At 48.9% G+C, this 23,946-nt stretch overlaps 2 protein-coding genes across 3 annotated transcripts in view; one reads left to right on the top strand and one right to left on the bottom strand.

Moving 5' to 3' along the window:
* Window positions 1–23,946, bottom strand: part of LOC126517492 (tyrosine-protein kinase transmembrane receptor Ror-like) — a 316,867-nt gene that overhangs the window by 11,041 nt on the left and 281,880 nt on the right. Inside the window, exons 1-7 of one of the 2 annotated variants that reach the window (XM_050167222.2) lie at window positions 20,666–21,974; window positions 7,449–7,656; window positions 5,970–6,279; window positions 5,092–5,328; window positions 2,720–2,921; window positions 1,845–1,986; window positions 818–1,057 (exon numbers count right to left, since the gene is read on the bottom strand). In XM_050167222.2, coding sequence (XP_050023179.1) covers window positions 818–1,057; window positions 1,845–1,986; window positions 2,720–2,921; window positions 5,092–5,328; window positions 5,970–6,279; window positions 7,449–7,656; window positions 20,666–21,036 — 1,710 coding nt within the window. In that variant the 5' untranslated portion in view covers window positions 21,037–21,974. Of the gene's footprint in view, window positions 1–817; window positions 1,058–1,844; window positions 1,987–2,719; window positions 2,922–5,091; window positions 5,329–5,969; window positions 6,280–7,448; window positions 7,657–20,665; window positions 21,975–23,946 lie in introns of those variants that run through there. The other variant, XM_055064215.1, reaches the window with a different exon arrangement.
* Window positions 1–23,946, top strand: part of Trs31 (trafficking protein particle complex subunit 31) — a 133,318-nt gene that overhangs the window by 75,868 nt on the left and 33,504 nt on the right. The gene's annotated exons all lie outside the window — the stretch shown is intronic.

Below are 23,946 nucleotides of genomic sequence, written 5' to 3'. Positions count from 1 at the left end.
ACAATGATGCAGTAAGCTATTAGCCTCAGTAAAATGTAATAGGTCAAGGAAAGTCAAAAGAAACCTCAAGTGATGTGGGTGACAAAGCTCTGGTAATGGCTACAAAGATGGCGCCGAATAAAACAATACACGAAGAAGGGGGACACGAGACATCACGTAGGCGCACGTAGGCGTTGGTGCTCCCCTTCTTCGTGTATTGTTTTATTCGGCGCCATCTTTGTAATCATGCTTAGCCAACTAGCCCACCAACACATGCTGGTAATGGCACTTTAAATGTGTGTGTGTGTGTGTGTGGTGGGGGGGTGTGCTTTGGTACCCCTCAAAAAACTCTGGAAGGGGCTCGGGCCCCGGAGCCGCCCCCCGTAGTTGGCGCCTATGTTCACTTCTTCTGATAGATGTCATTTCCTAAGCTGTATGAAGTTACGCAGCATATATATATTGGCAGGCGTCAATGTAAACGTCAGCTAGTGCATGATTATAGCAGTTGGCTTTTCCTATTGACTTTGCATATCTAAGACATCAACTCACTGTGGATCAGCAACCCACAGTATAAAAATTTACACTATGAAACAGTATAATAGTATCAGGTTTTGTAAATATTGTTGAAGCAGATTGCACCTTTATATTGTGGTCACTGTAAGTAGTTTTTATGCTCAGCTTCTAAACGTTTATCATTCCCTGCTTTTCCCCATAAAATTATACCTGCTAGGGGAATAACAAAGGGATATATTGTAGTGCATAGCAAGCAGCTGTCTTGCACGAGTGTATCGGCAAATGGAAGTCTGTACTAAATAAAGAATAAAAAGGCACAACAGACCTGTCTGGAGATGTGGAGGAAGTCGGCCAGGTCGAGCACCTGGGCGGCGCCCTCGCAGCGTGGCGAGTGCGCCACCAGGAACTCGTGCAGGTCTCCGTGAGGCATGTACTCAAAGAGCATGCACAGGGGCTCCTCCTTGGTGCACACACCCAGCAGGCAGACAATGTTGCGGTGCTGCAGGTCGCTCATCAGCTCGGCTTCCCGCTGGAAGTCCTGCTGCGTCTTCATGGCCGCATTTTCCTGCATCATTCGTGAGACTTAGCTACATTCAAATAGAATATGTGGGTGGTGTGCCTAGCGACACACTCCATGCTTATTCTTTGTGGTGCGCAACGTGGTGCTTTGCGGCGGTGGTGTTGGTGTCCCTCACTATCGAACATGTCCAGCAAACTGCAGCTCCAGCCGCGGCCAGTGTGATCCATGTGTTTGGTGTGTCTGGAGTGTGCATCTGGGGGAGGGGGGAGGGGTATGCTGTGAGTCTTCACCTAGTAGACTCTCCATTTCGGCTTCTGATGTGCTCACTGGCTAGTCTGGGATACCCCTGTGAAGGAGACAGGCTTCCCCAGCCAATCTCCTCCTCACTCGTACAGCTCCAGCCAATCAGCAGCAGCTTAAATGGACAGTCCACTAGGCAGACACTTGCAAAATGACCCCCCCCCCACCCTTTGGAGTTAGACCCGGCTGTGCTCTGGTACACGACAAGCTTCTTCGCAGTGAACATTCAATAGTGAGTGAGTACAGTGCCACTGCTACTGGCAACACATACTGCATCGGGCAGAGAAGCGCGGCCATGCCACTCGAAAAAATTTCTAGTACACTGAAGACTTGCTCAGAACTACTCTTGACTACTCTGGCAAGGATAGGAATAGTATTCAGAGATCTGAGGAGCAAGAAGGCAAGCACATGCACACACACACATCTCAATTCAGGGTTTTGGGCATTTCAAGACCATTCTGTTCGACCATTGTGCAACAAATTCAGGCATGCTCAGATCAAATCACATTCAAATTCAAAGCAGCCCCCTTACCTTCAACGTCTTTATGGCCACAGGCACGGGAGCACTGCAGTCACGCTTGGCGGGTAGCATCTCTCCTCTGTACACCTTGCCAAATGCTCCTTCACCCAGCTCCTCGTGGAAACGGATTCGTGCAGCTGGCACTTCAGGAGCCCTGGTTTAGGATTGCAGAATGTTAAGCGCTGGAGGGAGCCAAGAGGTATAAGCGAACATCAGCCTCTTTTTGATTGAGTTAAAGACTTCATTCGAGTGTGCATTTTTGCACTTTGCAAGGAAGTAGAAGAGGCAGCAATGCCTGATGATGCACTCCCGCCTGGGACGACAGTCATGCACAAAAGCTGTGACAGTGGAACAGAAACATCACAGATTGATGAGATCAAATATAAATTCTCTATAAATAACCGATATACTGTGAAAGCAACAGACTGGCTGTCAAGTAAGCAGTAGTGTAGGCATGACCGGAATAGGATCATATGAAGTAATAAGATTGCGGAATTTGCATGCACAGTAGCATTTTGCAGAGTATGTACAGAGCCAAATCGAGAGCTTCGTTATACAAAAGCTGTATTCAACATGAAAATACCTTCATTATATCCAATATCTGTCACGTGGTGATATTGATGAGAAATATTTTCTATTTACTTCGTTATATCCAATCATTCGTTACATCCGGGTCCAGTATCTCTAGGTTCGACATAACCGGCAAGTGGATTCAGTTGTGCAGTAGTTTTACTTGCCGACAATAATAAACTGGCCCAGCCATTGTGTCATTCTAGGGAAATCAAATATGTGATAAACAACTACACTCTAACAGAAGGCGAAAGTTACAAAGCCTCCTAGCACATAACTGTTTGACGCATCCTAAAGCAACATGAAAAAGAACTTGCCTTGTTGGCCGAGGCAATAGTCGCCCCAGCTCGAGGTTTTGTTGGGCAGGCCCTCGAAGGGCAGCTTTTCCTGCAAAGCTCTTAGCTGAAGGTGGCGGTGACGGCTTTGCACGGCGCCGGAAGCATGCTATGCCCAGCAGGAGGCCAATCAGGGCCAGGGTGGCGATGCTGGGCAGCAGGATGTACAGCCACAGGTAGTCCACTGGAATTTGGGAGTGCACCCAATCGCATAATCACAAAGTTATTCGAGTTGAGGTGCACTCAATTGCATATTCACAAAATTGTTCGAGTTATAATTTTTGAGTAGTAACTCTGTCAGTAGGCAGTGACGATGGTGTCAAAAGGAGGAGAAGGAGAGGGAAAGGAAAGGTAGGAAGGTAAACCAGACATGTCTGGTTTGCTGTCTTACACAGGGGATTACGGGACAAAAAAAAAGAAGAAGCAAAAAGGGAGGCACTAGCCGCGCAGACACGTGCGGCCGTGCATCACACCTACAATCGGTCGCTGAGGCCGGTTGATTATATATAGTATATAAACTGCAGTTACGGCCACATTGCTTTGTCAACCCGCAATACGTGGGGCCATGGTGTAAGATTATTTGTCTCGGGAAAAGGCCTATGATCTAGGCGGTGTAACACAGTTCAAAGAACATCTCATTCAATGTCGTATCAATGACAAAAACGCAATACTTGTTCAAGTGTCTTGCCACAGTTTCATGAGTCATGAATGTGCGTTCACCATTCCAATAATGAGTGAGTAGGCTTTCCTATTACCCACTGCTAACCAGATGCAGCACAGCAAGGCTGCATCACAGCAGGAAATGTGTGATGGCATTTTCAGCCTCAGTGAAGGGTCAAGTTTGTGGAGACAACAGCTTGAAATATTCAGGGTGTTCCAAAAAGTTTGCGTCTTAGTCTGGGCAAGTAAACCAAGACCACTCGCAGTGTATTCTCAAGAAGGGTATGCAAAGTGTCTGGGTATCTTTATGGGCTGACTGGGCAGGATCATCAGCAAGGTCACTACTGACAATGCCCCAGTGACCCAGCAACCGTTGGAATAATTGTGCGTATGCTTCGAACACCTGCTCTAGCTTGGATTGCACAGCTTGCATGTGCTGCCATGTGAGATATCTGCCGACACCATGCAGGAAAATATACAGGGGCACCAACTTGCCTGATAAGGGCGTCCAACTAACTGTCCTGCCATTTCAATCTTCATGGTGTACCACATAGGTGGCACTGAAGGGTAGTGCTCTTACCAGCAACTGTGGCTCCTCGCAACACCGAAAATACCACGAGCTGTCATTGCACCAGTAGGTCACCCCCATACTCTTCTCTCTTACAGGAGGTCTGTTTTTCTGCGATAACCTTTATGTGTTCTTTAAGCTACACCATACCGAGCCCCTAAACCAGCCACGTCGCACCTGCTGTGTAGTATCTTTGGATAACTGCATGGTGACCGGGGTAGTTGGAGAAGTATAGGAGAGGCCTTTGCCCTGCAGTGGGCGTAACCAGGCTGACGATGACGATGATGATGATGATGATGGTGATGATGCTGGTGGTGGTGGTGGTTCTATAGATGCATTCACAACAGCTATAGGGCTCTAACAGAGAAGCTATGATTCATAGCATGAAGCATCGGTGCAAGGATTTTGTCTGTTAAAGAACGGCACACATTATGCGCAATGCTTAGTTACTATGAGTCGTAATTGAAAAGTTAGCATTTAGTGCCTTACTATCATTTTGAATTTTCAAAGTTGTGCCAGTTGTGCTCACTGATGCACGTGCAAGCTAGCCTCCTTTGACTGATGACTGCAAGTTATAGCAGCACAGGTAGTGACATCCCCTGACACTTTGTGCAACAAGATGTTATGAACGTTCTTGTCTTTCCACGAGTGTCCTCGCTGAAATGAAAAAAGGAAAAGCTATATAGGTTAATGGTTGCTGCTTCCAGAGCCTTGACATTTGCAGCTTAGTAGAGCGTGCTCACCGAAACTTCATGTTATTGTCCTCCAATTGAACTAGGTGGTACAAGACGGTGTCGTCAGTGCCTTCGCGTTTCTGTTATTCCATAGAATAGTTCTTGGGCTTGCCATAACGCTGTTATGATCACCAATAGTTTGTGTGAACAGAACACGAAGTTGTGAAAGGTCTTTGTGTTCAATGAAGCCTATGGAAAAGGTCCAAGCATGGGGGGGGGGGGGGGGGGGGTGTCTTGAACATGTCAAATGTTAGCTGCACTGAAAACTTCTACAGCATACATATACAGAAGCGTTGAATGTACCCATCTGTTCAATGCTGTTGTGCCGTCTTTAGGCACGGCTGTCTCCTCAAAAATAATGTGGTGTGAAAGGAATCAAGAGAGACACTCACCGCACTTGGGGATGTTGCAGATCTCCTTTTTGACGACGGCGCCCGAGGTGAAGCACCAGGGCTGGCTCTCCATGCCACCCGGGTTGCGGCAATAGTTGTGGCCGCCGACTATCTCCGGGTACTCGGCGATGCGCGAGAACAGGATCTGGTGCGTCCATGGCTGGCATGGCAGCCCTGACACCGTCTCGGCCACCACGCCGCGGTAGTCTTCGCCGCCGTGCACGTAGCAGCCTTCCTCTGCGATTAATCAAATGGCTGGTCAGCAGCGCATTGTACTTGACACCACCGCGGTCGCGAGGGAGAAAAAAGGTACGAATGGGCACTTAATACGAACAAATGCTTGCCACGTTTCCACGTGACGCAGCGGCATTAATTACCACTCATCTGATGCTGCATTTTGACAGGCACTAAAATAACAGTAAAGAGGTGTTTTTACATTATGGCGCCATATAATTCGGCTACGGATTTCGAGAGCCCAGATGCAACGCCACCGGCATTGAGCTACCTCGGCGGCTGCTGTGATGCGACCTGCCGCGACAGCACTGTGGATGGCGTATCACAGCTGCGCACGAAGTTGCAGGTTCGATGCCGGTTGTGGCGGCCCCATTCTACAAGTACATCCATGTAGTGTGCATTGGGTGCACGTTGAAGAACCGCAGATGGCCTTAAAATTTGAAAGAATGTACTCAAAATTATTTACAGAGCCGTCGCCTCTACGGCAGCCCTCGTTACCCACGTACTGTGCACCTTCGGTATAGTTTCAGAACGCGAAACCCTGCAACTCGATTTTTAACTGCAGTTTTGAGTGCGATCGAGTAGGGAATGGCAGAGTACCTTCCGCTATGCGGCGCCCGTCCGCGCGTGTGCAAGAAACGAACCTTTGTTAACGTCATCGGTCTCGCGATGGGGCACTCCCAGGCGCAGGCAGGACTGGGCCTCGGGCGACCCGATGGGCGGCAGGTCCTCGCACACGGGCAGGATGTTCTGCTGGCCGATGAGCGGGTGCCGCTTGGCGATCGAGTACTCCATGCGGCACAGGCTCTGCTCGAGGAGCTCGCACTCGTCGCGGCACACCGACCGGGGCTCGGGCGGACGGTCGGGCAGCCCACCCGGTGCCGGTTCGCACGGCGGGAACACGAAGAAGCACAGAGATGGGATGGCGTACTTGTGGCACGTGGCCGATACGTCCTGCAGAGTAGCGTCCACGAAACAGGACCAGATTAAAGAGGGGGCGGGATTTGCTGTCCTAGCCAGTGTTCTAGATGGAGGCGGGGGGGATGGGGGTGTAGTGGGTCGATCACATTGCGCTGAACCTGTTATAGTAGGTGGTTCATGCGAGTATTGGAGTTTTACGCCCGTGAAGGAGTACGGACATATATTTTCTAAGTTTCTGAAACATTACCACACGCTTCTCGTGCGTAAAATTAAAGGACAACACTTGGCTGGTGCGGAAGTTTGGAAAGCAGTAACAAAGATGTCGAAATTTGATCCTAAAGCTGTGGTCACACAATGGGTCGCATCACTGATTCAGTCTGCGGATTAACATGTCGTGGCCAAGTGCCGACCAATCGCGTACGTCGCTCACAGGGACAAAGTCGATGAGCTGCTAGCAACGTTGTTCGTTGCAGCTCTGACACATCACGCTCGTCAGCGGTCTGATTCAGCGATCCATCTCCATCCTGTTGTGTGAACCCAGCTTTTTAATGGTATCCAAATAATCAGACCTGGCATCATCGACATTGCTGTGATGTCATGACACAGAGTAAAATTTGCTGGCGTCGTGTAGCAATAATGCTAAGTATGATGATGTTGCTTATAAGAGCAATGATCAGGTTGCATTAGCAGAGCGGGCCGGTGTATTATGATGTCATATGACGCCTCCACCTCTTGAGTACCGAATCTGGTTCGGTACCCAAGCGCGAAGGGGCGCAGACAAAGAAAATGTCGCCCAACTGTCGATCTTTTTGCTTATTCGCAGTATTTTATTCTGTGGTTCAGCAGGTTTCGACCTTCGTTTGACACAAAATGGTATTAACATGTCAGTACTGCTTTAAAGTTGACATGTGCACTTGGGGATGCCAAGTATATGAACTCCAATCAGACCAAAATTCTGTAGGGTCGCCGACCACATTTGCTGACATCTTACAGTGGATTCAGTGAAGCCTTCGGAAAAAAGGGGCAAGCGTGCCTCTTGAACACGTCAAATGCAAGCCACACTGCAAACTTCTACAACGCATATACATATGAAGACGTGAAATGCAAGGCACGTTGAAGACGTCTGTGCTACATTTCTAGCTTTGTACTGTTTTGGGTAAAGCGACGCTCAGCCAGCATTGTCGTTGCTGTAATTGGCTCACCTGCGAGGTGGCGATGACGGTGAATGCGGCAGCCAGCTTCTCCTCCATGGCGGCTAGCGTGGCCGGTGGCGGTCGGACGAAGACGCTGCGGTTGCCCAGGTACTGGCCGCACGTCACCCCTTGGTAGATCTGGCAGCTGCCGGAACTGGAAGACGTGACCAGAGGCGGCCCCACGATGGGCAGCTCATTGCCAGGACTCGCCACTGGGCTGCGTAGAGAAAAATAAAATAAGAAAGAAAATAATATGGCAGGTGCAGTGAAGTGGTGCTTCCAGTTGGAGAAAGTCGGCACCGTCAACCTTGAAATAAGGTTGTGGTAAGGGTGTGCACGTTTTTCTTTTTTAAATAATGGCGCGTTGCGCCTCGGGAGACGAAGGGACGGGAGTCTTTTAGTAGGCGAAGATGTGAAGAAAACTTTATACAGTATTCACAAGATATGGCAGGGAAATGGCATAAATAGCAGAAATTTATATAGCTGCCTAATAGCGACCAAATAGCTTTCGGAGCCCCCCCCCCCACTGACTTCGTCGACTGGTGGCTTGCCGGTCCATCCTTGTGCAAAACAAGGCGGGAAGGGATGTGATGTCACCCTCATCGCATTCCGTCTCATTAGGAAACAACGAGTCCTTGAACACTGGCACCCCTTCACCTTTTCACTTAGAGAAAGCCAACTCTGAGTCATTAGCGCTGGGTGCCGGCTGGGTCCTTCCCCCTGGTCTTGCGTAATAGGGCAGCGCACCTCAGAGAAATTAAGCAAGACTTGGGAGCGGGCTAGTCTCTATTGCATGACTAATGTATTCAAAATGATGACGATGTCCTGTCGCCTCCTTTGAGGTTGAAGGTCATTAGACCTCAGAGGAACGCATGCAAGATCAAGTCACCGCATTGCAAGCTCGAAGGTGTGTGGCACAACAGCCAACATGAAGGCCGAGTGGAAAAAAGTAATCTTGAGAAGCTGGCTTTATTGCACACGGGCTCAAAATGTCCGACTAGTCCTGATTTTTATTATCAACGTCATCGGCCAGGCATGTAGTTTATGTGCCAGTATGTCTGAATAAGATTTGTAAGCCGCAACCTCATTTGAAATTTGTTCCGTTCCCTGTGTGCAGGATAGCCAACAGGAGAGAACATAGCAGACTCTCTTGTCTTTCCTCCTCCCAAGATCTATGTCTCCTGTAGTTTAAGAAGGAAAAAAAAAAAGAGCTGTTTTCAAGATTCTTGTAAGCTGATGGGGTATTCAGGAATGCGTGATGTTCCTGATTAATGTTGGTGCAAATGCTGTGCTCAATCTCGCACATGAAACAATCTCGCGCAAACAATCTCGCACATGAAAATTGTTATGCCTGAAGCGCTTTATACAAATTGCCACGCTGCTTTGGCAAATCCGAAAGCAAATGACGTAATTATAACCGCATTTCACAGACGTGGGTGAAAATAGATGGGCTGCTTGAGTGTACAAATATCTGTAGCTGCAAAACATGGACACAGTATGGAGGATGAGGTCAAGAAAGTTGGCAACCAAGTGCAGCGAAATTGAAAATGTAAACAAGCAACTGCAGGGGTCACCGACAAGAAATTAAGAGTAATGGAGAGAGCAAGTCGAATGCAAAAGACTGATGAAAAAAAAAAAAGAACACCAAGGAGATTCGCAAGCATACGAAGAAATAAATCGGCAGGGAAAGCCTGCACGACAGGCAAAGGACAGCGCCTTCCTTTTTGAGGCCCGAACTGGCTGCCTGAGGATGATAACTTACTGGAGAGTAACTGTTCGCAACAGGATGAGGCACGTGCCTGCTGCAGCAAAAGTTCGGAGACGACTCAGCACATCGTAATATGGAATGCGAAGATATTCACCCAGCAAGGCCCGTAAGGTACGTCCACATTCTAGAAGTGCTGGGATCCAAAGCGGATGGAAGCGTTAACTGGTCAGCAGTCAAGACCAACAAGATACATTTAAGGTATCGGTGGGAAAAAAAGCAAGCAAACTATCTGTAAATGCAAGGTGGATGTAGAACTTTTAAAGGGGTCTTGAACCACCCCTCGGACTTGGTCAAAAAACATAGGCTGTGGATAGTAGATGCAGCTGTGAACATCTTAGCCAAGTTTTGCAGTCGTGCACAGTGCACAAAGCCACCGTCCTCTGAAACGCTCCCTTTTCAAACAGAAACCTGCTTCTCACTCCTGTCTAGACACTTTACTTCGTAATATAGCACATTCCCATATACGGCTCCTATTGGACAATAGATGACATCACTCAAGAAGGGTGTTTGGATCAGTGTGCTTCTTCCTATTGATACTGTATATATCTACTGATGAAGTTCACTGAACATGCTGAAGTAAGCGAGAATTTTCTTTCGAATTTCGATAATAATTATGTACTTCCAGAAGAAGCCGACTGTCATCTGCTCACGCACCATCCGTGTAGGAATGAAAACCTTGTCCAAGCTGCTTATCGAGATCGTAGCCGTCGGATCTTGCTGATTTCGACTAGTTTTGAACGCTCTACTAGCCTCGAACCACGTGAAACTTAAGGTCAGACCATGCGCATGCGTGCCAGCATGCTCAATCCTGGTTGGATGCCAATTGGCAGACTTTGCTTTGATTTGAGCTATTGACAGCGCTTCAACAATGCGCAAGTTAGATGTGGTTACTATCTGTTGGTCAAGCTAGTGCAGGACAAGGCCGGTCCGCACCACATAGCACCGCCAGACTGGAGCACATGAGCAAGACGCACTCAAGACCTGTCGCGCACAAAGCAAACGCTACGCATATGCACTACAGCTGAATGTAGCTGCGGTCTGGTTCGCGTGGCCTCCGAGATCACCCCCGCGCGCGTTGGGGGTGATCTCGGAGGCCACGTGCTACGTAGCGTAGATACCGCGGCCGCCACGGGGTGGCGCGACGAGTCCGCCGGCTGAGCGCACTGTGGCTCGCTGAGGACAACTGCGTCTGGCTCACGTTCGGCGCCTTGCAGACTCCAAAATGGGAAGTAGTGGCGTCTACGTGAACATCCAAAATCAAGTTTGAACTGTGCGCCACAGTGACATTCAGCAGGCGGGGCGTAAAGCCCCTTAAACTTCGTAAAGAAGTGCCACGCTTTGAAGAATGCCGCCTCCTCCTCGCGAGCTCTGGCCGAGGCCGACGCCGCGTCGCTATTGGCCTAATAGCATCACGTGGGCCCTCGCGCCGTGCATCAGCGCCATTTTTGCTCGAGAAGCGTCTACGGAGTGGCTAGGAGCGCATGTTGGCACCGTTGCTGCGCTCGAGCAGTGTAGGCGGCGCCACGGTCGAGGAGGGAGCGTGAAAGAGAGGAGAAACGAGGAGGAGTGAAGGCGGAGGAGGAGAGTGACTACTTTACGAAGTTTAAGGGGTTTTAGCGGGGCATTGTTGGGCACGCCCCCTCCGCCGTTGCCTTCGCAGTGCAAGGCATTGAAGGAGGAGGGGAAGCACCGCGAACGTGAAGCCCTTGAAACTCGCGAAGCGGGTGTTTGATCGCCAGTAACTGCGCTTCTGATAAATGGATTGAAGTACTTTTTGCTGCAAAGTATTTCTGAAATAGCCTGTCTTCATATGGATTTTTCCACTTTGGAAAAAGAAGTGTTTCAGAACCCCTTTAAGGAAGAGAGGCAGAGTGCTAGACTGCTATGGATATATATAATGCTGATTATAGCTCAAGCAGGCTAGGTGACTATCTTTCGTAGCCCCCCGCCCCCCTACCTCCAAACTGAAGGGGATGCTCAGCAGCAGTAGGAAAATACGGATTCCTGTAATCGATAGCGTGTCTGAAAGTTAATAGGATACGGTTCTGCCATATTCTTGTAGACACGGTTAATGTTCGTCTTCCGGTTTCATGCCCTTGTTAAACAATTTCTCCTCGCGAAGCTTTGTGGGAAACAGAGGAGCCGCAGATGCGGGGGTACACGACGATCACGCGAGTTGTTCGCGTCACGGTTGACCCGGTGGCCGTGTAGGGTCGCCCTCCTCCCGGCAGCAGATGTTTTCTCCTCCTTCCCTCCCTTCGAAGGCGTTGTCTAATCTACGCGACGCGAGCAGCTGTTGTAAGGGGGCGCACGCGTTGGGCAACATCCGTGCCGCGGGTTCCGGTCGGTCGAACGCCGGGAGTACGTTGAACGCATTTTCGAGAGATTCGATACGCGCGCACGTCGCTTGAATAGCGGCGTGCGCAAGAGATATTTTGATTCACGGATGAAGGTTACACGTTGCTGCTTCGGATAAATTCGGCGAGTGAAGCGGGACTAGCCGTCGCAACGTTCGTTTGCCTCCCCGAATCATACGTATTTTAAAGGCATATAGAAAGCGTCAAGGTCGTATGTCCAGCGTGTGGACATGTATTTGACCCTACGCTTTTTCGTCGGCCAATGTCCGTAGATTTCAACCATTTCGGGTGTATGCGGACCACAAAGACGAAAAGAAGAAAAAACGAAATACTGGTTAATTAGTGGTTTGCTCGAGTTTAATTGTCCAAATTTATCATTATTACTTTACTTAGGGGGGGGGGGCGTGGATGGCGAGGGGTTCACAGTAATTCGATAAATATTGAGCTTTCAGCGAAAATCCCGTCACAGCAAGCAATTTAAAACAGAACCGCACCATACATAAGTTACCGCGAATTAAAGGTGTCAAGCGCTTCACATAAATACCGCGGGTGCCGCCATTTTGTGCAGGAAAATGCGTGCAGAAGTTTCTGGTAGACCGATTTCTAATTTTTGATCGCGTTTATTGCGGTGTCTGTCATATGTATATTCAAAAGCAGGATTTTTATTAGGATCACATCAGTTATTTATGAACTGTTAAAAATGATATTCTGGGGGTGTTTACGCAAAAACCGCGTCATTGTACGAGGCACACAACTCCGGATTAATTTTGACCTCCTTTCAAGCACACCTAAACCTTGTATATATGGCGAAAAGTTTAGATAGTCATCGCATACCAGGTGCGTCGTGCCATTCGTCCGCTCCTGCGTGATGCCACTCGCACGTGAACCAGACAAAACCGCGTCGAGTCGGCTGGCATGTCGGGTCTAGTAACGTTGTGGTCACCCGCCGTGGTTATAGTTCAGCGTGGTACTGCTGAGTTTGATGTCGCAGGTTCGATCTCGACCGTGGCAGCCGCATTTCGATGGTGGCGGGGAAAAACAAGACAAGAAAAAAAAAGGAAAAGAAAAGAGAAAAAGCTCGTGTACTTAGATTTAGATGCGCGCTAAAGAACCCCGGGCGGTCAAAATTGATCCGAAGTTCCCCCGTAACCAGGTAACAATTTCGACACGTAAAACTCGGTAATTTAGGCGAGTTTAATTTGGGCTTGTCGGGTCGAATTCCTTTTCACGTAAACGCAGGCAAGTCGGGCCAGCGCATACGGTGCGGGAGGGGAGGGGAATGTGGAAAGTGTTGACTCGAGCTCGATCCGCTAGTGGAGAAGTATTACATGTAAACGATGCAAGTCTTGCTCTCAACCGACCCTGCCGTCGGAGGAGCGCGCTCCTGCAGACACGAGAGGCGCGAAATCCGAAATTCCCGGTTTCGGCGCTCGTCCGAAGGGAAGCAGCTGTCAGCAACAAAAAAAAAAAAAAAAAAATAAAGTAGGCTCGCACACCTAGACACAGTGAGTCAGAGCCGGCGGGCGCCCGTAGACGCAGCCAAGCAAACGCGGCGCGCGGAAAAGCGAGCGCATCTTCCGACGAGAGGGGGGGGGGGGGGGGGACTCGATCAATGCCATTGTGTGTGTGACTCGCCTCCATTCTTGGAATGCCCGCCCAGACGAATGCACCCGTTCCCGCTACGCGTTTCTTTTTTTTTTCCGTGAAGCGTACCCTCGCTAATCCACGAAAAGAGAAGTGCGCCGCAAAGAGAGCTATATATGATGTTCAGTGAGCGCTGAAGTACTGTCTCGTATATATACATACATAATTATTGCGCTTGGATTGCATACGCGCGCTTTATATGATCGGTTGGAAAGCGCGCTGTTGCACGCGGTCTCAGAACTACATATAGTTTATTTCGGCTCATGCTGCGAGTGTTTGTTCGGGTCGTATATAAATTTCCGTGTTCAAAAATGTTGAGGTTGTGACAGTTCGAACGGGTTGTGCGAATTGCGTGCACGTCCTCCTCCCCTGCCTTCCCTTTTTTTTTCCCAGCGTGCATTTAACGTGATTCACGTGTTCTGCGACGTGTTCTTCGTTATCGCACGCCGCTGCTTTTCATATTTCTGAGTCGACATCGGCCAAGCGAATAAACATCGTAACGCGCGCAGGCAACGTTCACGCCGTGAAATGATCGCCGCGACTTATAATTGGTTTGGTCTCACGTAAAAGTCAACGACGTTCACTCGCAGTCACAATATCTGAAAGCAACAAAACAGCCCACGGACAGCTCCGATTTCCGTATTTAAATGCGCGCGAGACGCGCAAATGGACAGTGCGAGCGCGCTCCAGAGCCCCTTCATGTTCGCGCGTCTCCCTCCGTGGTCTGTGCTCATTCGAGCAGTTAGTCGGTGTTAAGAGAAACGCACGACGTAGTCCACCGAGGCATTCAGTCTAGCCCGGTTATAACGAAGCCACTTATAGCGAAATAGCGGTTATAACGAAGGATATCCTATAGTGAAACGACCCGAGTGGTGTATGAGTGAGTTTCCTCCCAGTAACCCGCCACGGCATACCTTAGTGGCTACGACACTGCGCTGCTGACCTCGAAGGCTGCAGGTTCGATCTCATGGCCTCGGCGACCGTATTTTGATGGGTGGGGTGGCGTGGGGGGACGGGATGCATAATCGCTCGCGTACTTTAGACCAATAAGTGCACGTTAAAGACCCTCAGGCGCTCAAAAGGATGAATCCGCAGTCCTTCATAATCAGATGGTGGTTATATGGGGCCTAAAAAGAACTCCCAGAATTTAATTTTATTTTATTGCTACCCGGTTATCACAGTTCCTGTCGGAAGGCCAGCCTTGAGCCCTCCCTTCTCTTTTACGTCGCGTCGTAGTGTGCCCCGTCTGAATCTTTCGAAGCGAAGCTTTCTTGGGTTTGGTTGTACTTTCGCTTTCTTTTTCCTTCTTTTTCTTGGTTATGCGAAATGACGTATAAAGCGAAGGACTGATTATTTCCCGGCCCGAATTCCTTTAATTCGTACAACACCCCCAAAACAAACACCGCTCGCTACAACAAACTTGCCCGGACAATATATATATATATATATATATATATATATATATATATATATATAGTAAAACGCCTTTATAACTAAGTGCTTGAGACCTGCAAGATCTCTCGCTGTGTAGGTCACTTCTTCGTATAGATCGCGCACCGTAGCGCTCACAATAAAGCAGGTTGGACATGTTCAACAAGAGAAAGCATTTAGCATGAATTCAGGAGAAACTTAGTGAAAGAAGTCGCAATATGTTTTTCTTTTTTTTTCGCGCACACTTTGGCTCGCGAAATGTGCAACTGCAGCCGATCTCACTACACCGAGGTTCACGGCGCATGCGCCGCGATGAATTACGCGGGAGCGACGCCTAATTTGCGCAGCCGATTGATGTCTATAAAATGCAGCCACATAGCCTTCCTCCTTGGGGTCAAAAGTCTTCGTCCGTTTAACGGCACTTCGTTGAGATTCACGTCCCCTCCTCCCGAGACGACTTTTGAAGACGTCGTCGGTCGTCAGCTGCAATAACATCGTCACGTTATCAAATGCGACGAATTCGTCAGCGGCACCCAATGCTGCGTTACAACGAGCTGCGTATACATTCGAGTTGAGTGATTTCTGGAGCAGCAGCGCAGCGAAACAGTATATAACGCTCGCTGACAACGGCAGGCCCGTCAAGTGTGTCGCGCTACAGCGCTGATCGCGTTCGTCGTAAAGCAACGAGTCGGCCGTCGCGGCGCGCCCAGAATTTCTTCGTTGTACGGGCAAATTCGTTGTAGCGAGCGGTGTTTGTTTTTGGGGGTGTTCTACGAATTGAAGGTTCAGCAGACGGGCTCATGTAACCCTTGTATGATGACCGACGATTTAGTAACAGTAAGCGCAGCTCTGTTTGGTGTAGCAAAAATACCTACATAAAACCTATGCTGGCTCTAAAGCACACCGACCTCTTAGTGGAATAGCCCATTGTATTCAACGTACTGTTTTATCTACTTGATTTTCTTTGATTTAGCCATTCGGTATGTCAAGGCGGGTGTGTGCTCGTACTTGGCCAATCCTCCGAAACGGGCATCTTCTACTGTGACATAAAATGCAATTGCCTTTACATGTGTACTTGCGTATATGTGTCGTGTTCCTGCTTAATTTCTTTTTTGTGCATATGCAACTGTCACCACCATTCTTCTGTCGACAAGCAACAATATTACAACGCCTTCGTCCTCCTGATATCGCTGCGTGAACGCATCACACTGTGTATCGCTTAACTTGATGTTATACATTTCTGCATAGCCTATGAACGAAAAAAAATATGCATGAGTGCAATTCAGAATGCGCCTTGTGATGGTATCGGTATCCTTGCTTGTCCCGTTTGCGGCCGCGATGAACAAACTAGCCCTACAACACGTTTGGACGGGGACAAAGTTTTTGACTTTGTGGATATGGCGTAGTTGCTGCGTGCCATGAAAAAGTTTGCACAATTGTACGCTTCGTCGCTGGTTATGTACACGCTGGACTGAAGCTTTGCTTCACGTAGTTTTACAACATGTGCTTTGGATCTGCACAAATTTCGTACCGATTCTTACCCGCCGCGGTAGCTTTGTAATGCATCATGTAACCGCTCAAACAACAAAGGACAAAGAAGGAAACACACACAAACGCGGTAGCTTAGTGGCTAAGTGGCATTGCGGTTAAGGAACCCCGGTTGGTTAAAATTAATCCGGTATCCCACTACGACGTGGCTCATAATGCTATCGTGGGTTTGGCATGTGAAGACCTAGAACTGAACAGTTTTTTGACGCGAAAGCGTTAAAGGCCCCGTGTCGTAGAAAATTTGGCGTCGGCGGAGTTGTCCGTGAGCGAAAACTGTCGTGCATGCATATTAAGGTAGATGCATGTGGCATGCCTTGCTATGTGACGTGCGGTTCATGCGGGTTACATTGCCACACCGATCTAATCATTAAAGTTGCTCATACCTTGTCTCCATTATTGAAAAAGTTATTCCTAGGGATCTTGAGAATGGCAGCCCACAATGAAATGTCATGAAACAAAAAATCGACAGCGCATGCCTTTTATGTTAAGTTTACTTAGACTTACCGCGGTATTCAGAAATGTATCTTGAAGGTCATGCTTGACTTGATATAAACGATGCCTGGTGCGAACGGGCCCAAGACGCTCATCGCGTTTCTCTTGGTGCGTTCACGACAGGCGTCATTTAAATCAAGTCAAGCATGGGCTTCAGGTTAAGATGCACTTCTGAATGCGGGGGTTCGTATATCCTACGTTGCCAAAGACGTCGTATTTTAATTGTTTTTTATGATGATCAGCAACTCATGTGTCAAACATTGTCTAGCTTTGTATAACTACATTATATTTCGCGTTATAAGAGCTGGCTGATTACATATGCAAAAAATTCGCAGAAATATTTTATATACCTAGGGGCCTTCTTTGTTGTGGAACTATATTTTCTTAAAATTGACGCATTCACTTTGGATTTCTTGCTACTGCGCCGTAGCCACTGTCCTATCTCATGCCTAATGTTAAAGAAATTAACGAATAACGTTGACCATAACTCGTGCTCACCCCAGAGAAAGGCACCGGACCTAAACTCTTGCTGTAACTCTAAGACAACTGAAAGCTTGTTTCTCTCACTAAATGCGATAATATGGTCTTCCTACACCGCTGCGATGCAGTACGTTGCGCAAAGAAACAGCAGCACCGCGTTAATATATTTAATAAGGGGGTCGCCGTGCAGGCCGAACCGTATCTGCGGCAGGCGATCATGCATTTGAAAACTGCAGAAAACACCCGTCCACCTTTCACGCTTGAGCCCGGTGACACATATCATGGCACGCGCATAAAGCTTGACAGGTGGCTCCCGGGCGATGCAATTTGCTGTATGCTCGCGGCCAACTCTCTGTGACAATGAAGGCAAACCTATACCGGCGCGCAGCTTCTGCAGCTGCGTCACTGCGTGTATGTCGGTAGCGTTTGACAGTGCTCTTGGCTTCTATGAACGGACACTGAATCAGCGTCGCTAATTCCACGTGCGACGCTTTCCCGTTTACCCAGACGCGGAAGGGAGAAGCTGGGAAATCGGTGAAATTTCACTCAGTGGTGTATTTTGTCCTTGCTGCTGTGAATGAGGCGTTAATGTTTTCTGTTCCTCAGCATAAATTAACGCGGATGAGAATACGGAACCTTTTTTTTTTTCCAGGAGCGCTCTTGTGTGCGCGCGCTTTGTCTTTGTAACTTCTTCCCCTTCATTAGTGTAGGTAAGGCAGAACTCCTTCAACACAGGGAGTATAGCTAAGGCAACACTCCTTCAACACGGGGAGTATAGCTAAGGCAACACTCCTTCAACACGGGAAGTATAGCGAAGGCAACAGTCTTTCAACAGGGGGGTATAGCTAAGGCAACACTCCTTCAACACGGGGAGTATAGCTAAGGCGACATTCCTTCAACATGGGGAGTATAGCTAAGGCAACATTCCTTCAACACAGGAAGTATAGCTAAGGCAACATTCCTTCAACACAGGAAGTATAGCGAAGGCAACAGTCTTTCAACAGGGGGGTATAGCTAAGGCAACACTCCTTCAACACGGGGAGTATAGCTAAGGCAACACTCCTTCAACACGAGGAGTATAACTATAAAAAAGACTCCTTTTCCTACTCCCTTTACGCATATCTCCTATTAGAGAATACTGAACACTGAGAAATGTACGTGCGCCTGCCAGGTTCCCAGGGATTTTATTCACAGCCCGCAAGCTTTTCCCGAGACACGCATATACGAGAACATTGTACAATGCCACCGAACTCTCTCTCTCTCTATCCCCACTTCGTCGTACACTACGACGCTCCATGGAAGCTCATGAACTCCACCTCGTGATTGCTTTTAAAGAGGAGGCTCTTAACTCGGGGACTCCTATCTAAATACATGGGAAGGAGGAAATGGTTTTTTCTCGGCGACCACTGCACTGTATTTTGATTAGGCTTTCAGCATTTAAAAGAAAAAGTCAGTCTAGTGACTGTCTGAACCGGATTTTTTTATTTAGGTTGTCAACCTTTAAAACAAAAACATTTAAGTTACAGAATTGAAAACAGAAACGAAGAAAAAGAAGAAACGTAATGTATCAAATTTAGAACTCTAAAATCGATGTCACAATTCTGTGTACTGTAACGATACATTGAAAACGGGCACAATTGATGCATTATATACCACTTTGAAGCATACCACTGATCTGTTAGCGTAGAACCTTTTCAAAACCCTCGTAAACATTGCAGCAAGTTCGTGTAAGTTATTTCATATGTCAAATTTGTCGGGCTTAGATATTCCAAGAGATGAAGTTTATAGAAGTGCGATATCTTTTTTTAGTGCACAGGTTAAAATGTGCAAACGTCGTGCTTAATTTCTTTTTAAATCTTACCATCTCGGGAATTTTCGGAAAACATATTACAAGCTCTAAATGAAGCTTTTCTTGTTAGAATCATGTAGTTTAACTGTCTCTCTCTCTCTCAGATGGGACAAGCCTCATTCAAATCGGGCGCGCAGATGTCTCATAAATGCATTTGAATAGGGAAATCGGAGTTGACGCCGAGCTAAAGCTTCCTCTATTAGCATTTAAATCGCCTATGCAGCATCACTGGCTTTGTTGTATTTGTTGGTCGGCTACGCACCGCTGCTACAAAACTAGAACGCGTGTCTGTTAACTGCTGCTCTTACATTAGACTCGGGCATGGATTCATAACTCGAAATCTTCGAGCGAGGACAAACAGTATTTATTTATTAAGAAAATGTTTTTTTTTTCTTCATAGTGAAGCTACGCTGTGTTCGTAATGCTCAAATTCTATGTCCGATCAGAAAGCCATGCGCGAATGCTCTTCTTTTTTCTTACTGTTTGGTGTTCTGTTAACCGAAAGGCAAAGCGCTCATTAATATTATTTAGGGAAAGTTTTTGGCGTGCACACACACACGAACACACACACACACACACGCACACACACACTCACACACACACAAAATTAACTGCTAAGGATTCTGCTTCTGTAACATTGAAAGAAAAGCGGTGACTGAATCTCGCGCATCTCTGGTAACTTCTTGCATAACTCAGCCAGAGGCCCATCTGTCTTTGTTGTACACACTTACCGAGCGCGTCAAAACTAGCCGCTGTTTTGGCGCGAAAGCGAACACGCAACGTGAAACACTGCAAATACAAAGGCTGCGGTGTAAAGTTTCTGTATATATATCTTCAAAGGATGCCGCGTTTCGCTGACTGAGAACATTTGCCTGCGGATCGATATCTCGCCAGCGTCGAGGCCGAACACACTAGGGGCGTGCCCGAAACTCGCAACCACTTAGCGACAAACAAAAAACAAAAACGATAAAGCGCCTGTAAAGGCGACTTCTCCGCTCGGCGCCCGGGGCAGCTCATAAAGCGATGGGCGTGTTCCCGGGAAGCTATAAAGGCAGTCTAGAAATTGAAACGTGGCGCATATCGCTAGCGTGTTATTACTGTGCAGTACGTGAAAGGCTTTTAAACTCGTCCGATTTGCACAAACACTATAATATATATGCATGTCAATGTACAAAATACGATGTGCCGCGCGAAATTGAGCATACTCTTCAGCAGCTTTCATGCAAATTCGCTTGTAGACATTCTTAGTTGATTTAAAGCAAGCGAAGTTTATTCGCTGTACTTACTCGGGGTTCTGCGCTGCGCGGAATTCGAAGCAAACTGGTGTCATTCACTGTACCCAACTGCCCAGCTAACGTAAGTGCTGGGCGTTGAGTTAGTGAAAAAGTGCAGAAAGTCAGAATTGCATAGTGTTCACCCAACATAAATAAAGGTGACCGTGCGCGCGCGGACCACGCTTTTGATATACTTGCGACGAATTCACGAAGCAGCAGAACATTAACAGTAAAAATTTTACGCAGCGAATATAGAAATAAAAGCGCGGGTCGCACCTACGTTGATGTCATTTTCCGTGACCAACGCTTGCCCGGCCGTTATTTGCGGGACAAATGTCGTACTTTAAACGCTCGCTCGCGCGAGTATCCGCTCTGTCATTTACCTGGCCACCACCGTCACGTTGTCGGCGACGTCCGAGCCAAGCGAGACGTTGTTGAGGGAGTGGCCACCGCCGGTGGTCGCGACTTCGGCGCCGGTCCGGGGCGCGGATTCCAGGAGGAGCGCGCACAGGGGCGCCCAACAGAGCACCGCCGCGAACACCGATCGACGCCTCTGCCGCGCTCCACCACCCGAAAGCGCCAGCGGAGCGCGCCGAGAACGACGACGACAACGCCCGCAAAATTTCCCGGCCCCGTCAACGACTCCGGTGTCGTCGCGAGCACGGCACGAGCGACGGACCGGCACGCTGTCGCCGCCGCCGCCGCCGCAAAAGCGGCGTCGACCACGCGCGACTGTCACGGCGGCACCGGCCATGGCTCCCAGCGTGGTCGTCGAGACACCGCCTCCGAGGCCGCTCGCTACTGGAGCCGACGCCGCCGCCAGCAACACGGCGGCGGCGAATCCGCGTAGTGCTGCATGAGTCTCCGATGACAAAGCGCCCGGTACGCAGGTTATGGCGGGCGCGGCAAACGCGGGCCAGTCTGGGTGGACTTGCTGGCCAGTGCTGGGGAGCAGTTGGCTCGTGCCGCCCCGTGTTGAACGCTCCAGTAGTCCGCCAAGCGCTGATGGACTCTCTTTCTCTCCCTCCTGCGCTCCACGCTTCGGCTGAAGCCCTCTCGTTTTCCTCGGTTCGTTCTCCTCTCTGTCAAATTGGTGAGGGTAGCCACTTCTACGCCTACTGTGCTGAGTCGAGAAGCATTGCTTCTCTCGCTCACATCTCGGCGGTTTCGTGCTTTTTCTTCATCGCGCGCCCCCTTTGAGACGATGCCGCCGCCGTCAGTGTTTTCATCGTGGGATCACTTTCCCTGGCGAGGGGCGGGCGTGCCCGCTGAACCCTCCGCTGCCAACCCCGGCGAGCCTGGCGGTCCTTTCAAACGGCCGGCATTCCTCCCACAGCAGCCGCCGCCGCTGCTTCGAAGGGGCGCGATGGAAAGGGAAATCCAGCGGGGTCGCAATTTTTTCGCGAGCCCTCATCCTCCATCGCACGTGCTGCGATGATGCATCGTCGGGTGGCAGCGGTAGCCTGGAGCGGACGTGCTCCGATGCGAGAGGAATCGATGTGGGGACTTCCCAAGGTGCGCGAGTGATCGATCGTCGCGCCTCTCCAAGCAGTGCGCTTGTGCGTTGTCCGTGCCCGTTTTATTGCCCTGTGTGTCGGTTTCAATAGCCGCCTGTTAAGTGGACGCGTCGTGGCATTCAGTACACCTGAAAGCACCACACACTGTCGCTAGCGAGACGTTCCAAGAGTGTTCGAAAACCTACGGAGCAAGTTGGGAATGTCTTAATGAGCCGGTTTTCGTGCACGGAAAAAGGAGATTGCGCGATGTATGTGCCACGTGGAGAACACCGTGGACAGGACACTGGGAGTGAACAGACGAATCGCGCTAAATGCACGTCGACCAAATTTTATCGCGCGTAGGACAATGTATAGAGGTGTTGCGGAAGGAGTGAGTGGGAGACAAGCATGTGAAGTACAAAGCACAAAAAGCAAAAAATATAAAATAAAGTAACCTGGTAGCCATCATGCACGCGTAAGAAGCGCGGAGTCCTCCGAGAGCAGCGACACCGATGGCGTGCTCGCGCGTTTGCAACCTTTCCTGTCGATGAAAAAACGCCTCATTTGCTTCGCCTACACATTGGGTCCGATAACGCCTCACAGTGCTTTAAATTTATGAACAATGCGCCGCAACCGCATAGGGAGCTACGTGCTACGCGGTGATTGGTATGTACACTGGCCAGTTTGGCCGGTGTATATATCAATGGCCGCATAAAAGAGGGATTTGGTACACTACGTTGTGGCACCATTGATACAAAAGTAAGATTCCTGCGTTTTAGCATCACACTTTCGCTTGCCCAGTGTTCTCTCCGTTGGCGCTGAGGCGCATACTTGAGTATACTTGCTTTTTTTTGCGGGGAAAAGAAAGAAAAAGCAAAAGAACAGCTCTCATGCCGGCCCTTTCTGATAGCCATTATTTATTCGATGTGACACTTAGCACGATAGCGAACTTTTATATGTTTCTATTGGATGGGCCTCTTCAATTTATGACCTATTGATGTCTGCGAATAGACATTGAGCAAGACCGGAAGAAAGGAAATTGTCGGGAAGCAGACAAAAAAAAAAATCACGCAGAATCTCAACTGGGAGTTAAATGGTGCGTAAGCATTTCGTAGAACTGACGTGGTGTTTCGTTTAACTGCGAGAACGATCGCGACAGAATCGTGAAACGGATAAACGCGGTTGCAACACCGAACTGTTAAGTGAGACCTGCACGAGAGGAGTAGAAGCAACGTCCACTGGTGCTATAGATAGCCCGCAGCGAATGTCGACGTGGGATGAAATTGCGAGGGAGATGTAGCAACTGAGGAAAATATATACAACATTTCTATTAGGTACACTGAACGACTATGAACCGCGGTCAACCGTGCTCCGGCGGCTGCCACGTCTGGCGTGGCGGCGCGGCCTGTTCCTTGAAAACGATGCGCCTACTGATGATAGCTTCGCGCGCTGTGTTCTCGCCGCTTATCGTTGACGAGAGACGCGCAGGCCCATACCTTGAAAGCGATCTGCGAAAGCCGCACAGTGCGACATGTGGCGAGGTCTCCGTGAGCGCTGTGCTCTCGCCGCTTCCTTGTCGTTGAAGCGAGAGGCAGCACTCAGGCGAATTCGCTGGCTGCTTCGCGGTTGGGTAAGCATACAAATGCTTGCGCATTTGAAAAAAACAAAGTCAGAAATCGAGGAAGCCCATGTGATAAAATATATTAATAATGCTTCCCTGTCGCGCACACCTGTCTTAGAAATCAACTAGACTGAGTAGACGCTGTCAAAAAAGCTCTTCGTCACGGCCCTGCATAGTGGCAAAACTTCAAGGCAGCGTCGCGCTTCATTCATTTTTTTACATCAGTTATGGCGCTCTAAGCCTCCTATCATTGTAAGAGTGCCTGTCCTGCTATTACAGAGGTGTCTCATATAATACAGGCTAAATAATCAACACTCCTCTTTAGTGTCCTCTATGGGCATCGGGAATGGGTCAAAATAAATTTCGCCCCGTTTGCTGCATCCTCATATCGTATCGACGGATTGACGTCACTATGCCTTGCAATAGCGTTCAGGTGCGCGGCACCTTAATTCCGCTTATTGCGCCACCCACAACTGCAATGCGCCGTGAAACTCTGTTCTCTTTAAAAATTTAAAGCAAGAAAAATTCCGAACGGGTTCTACGGAAG

This window comes from Dermacentor andersoni, chromosome 11, assembly GCF_023375885.2.
Source record: "Dermacentor andersoni chromosome 11, qqDerAnde1_hic_scaffold, whole genome shotgun sequence".
NCBI lineage: Eukaryota > Metazoa > Arthropoda > Arachnida > Ixodida > Ixodidae > Dermacentor > Dermacentor andersoni.
Note: the sequence above shows the minus strand (reverse complement) of the source record. Positions and strands in the feature narration are given on the sequence as shown.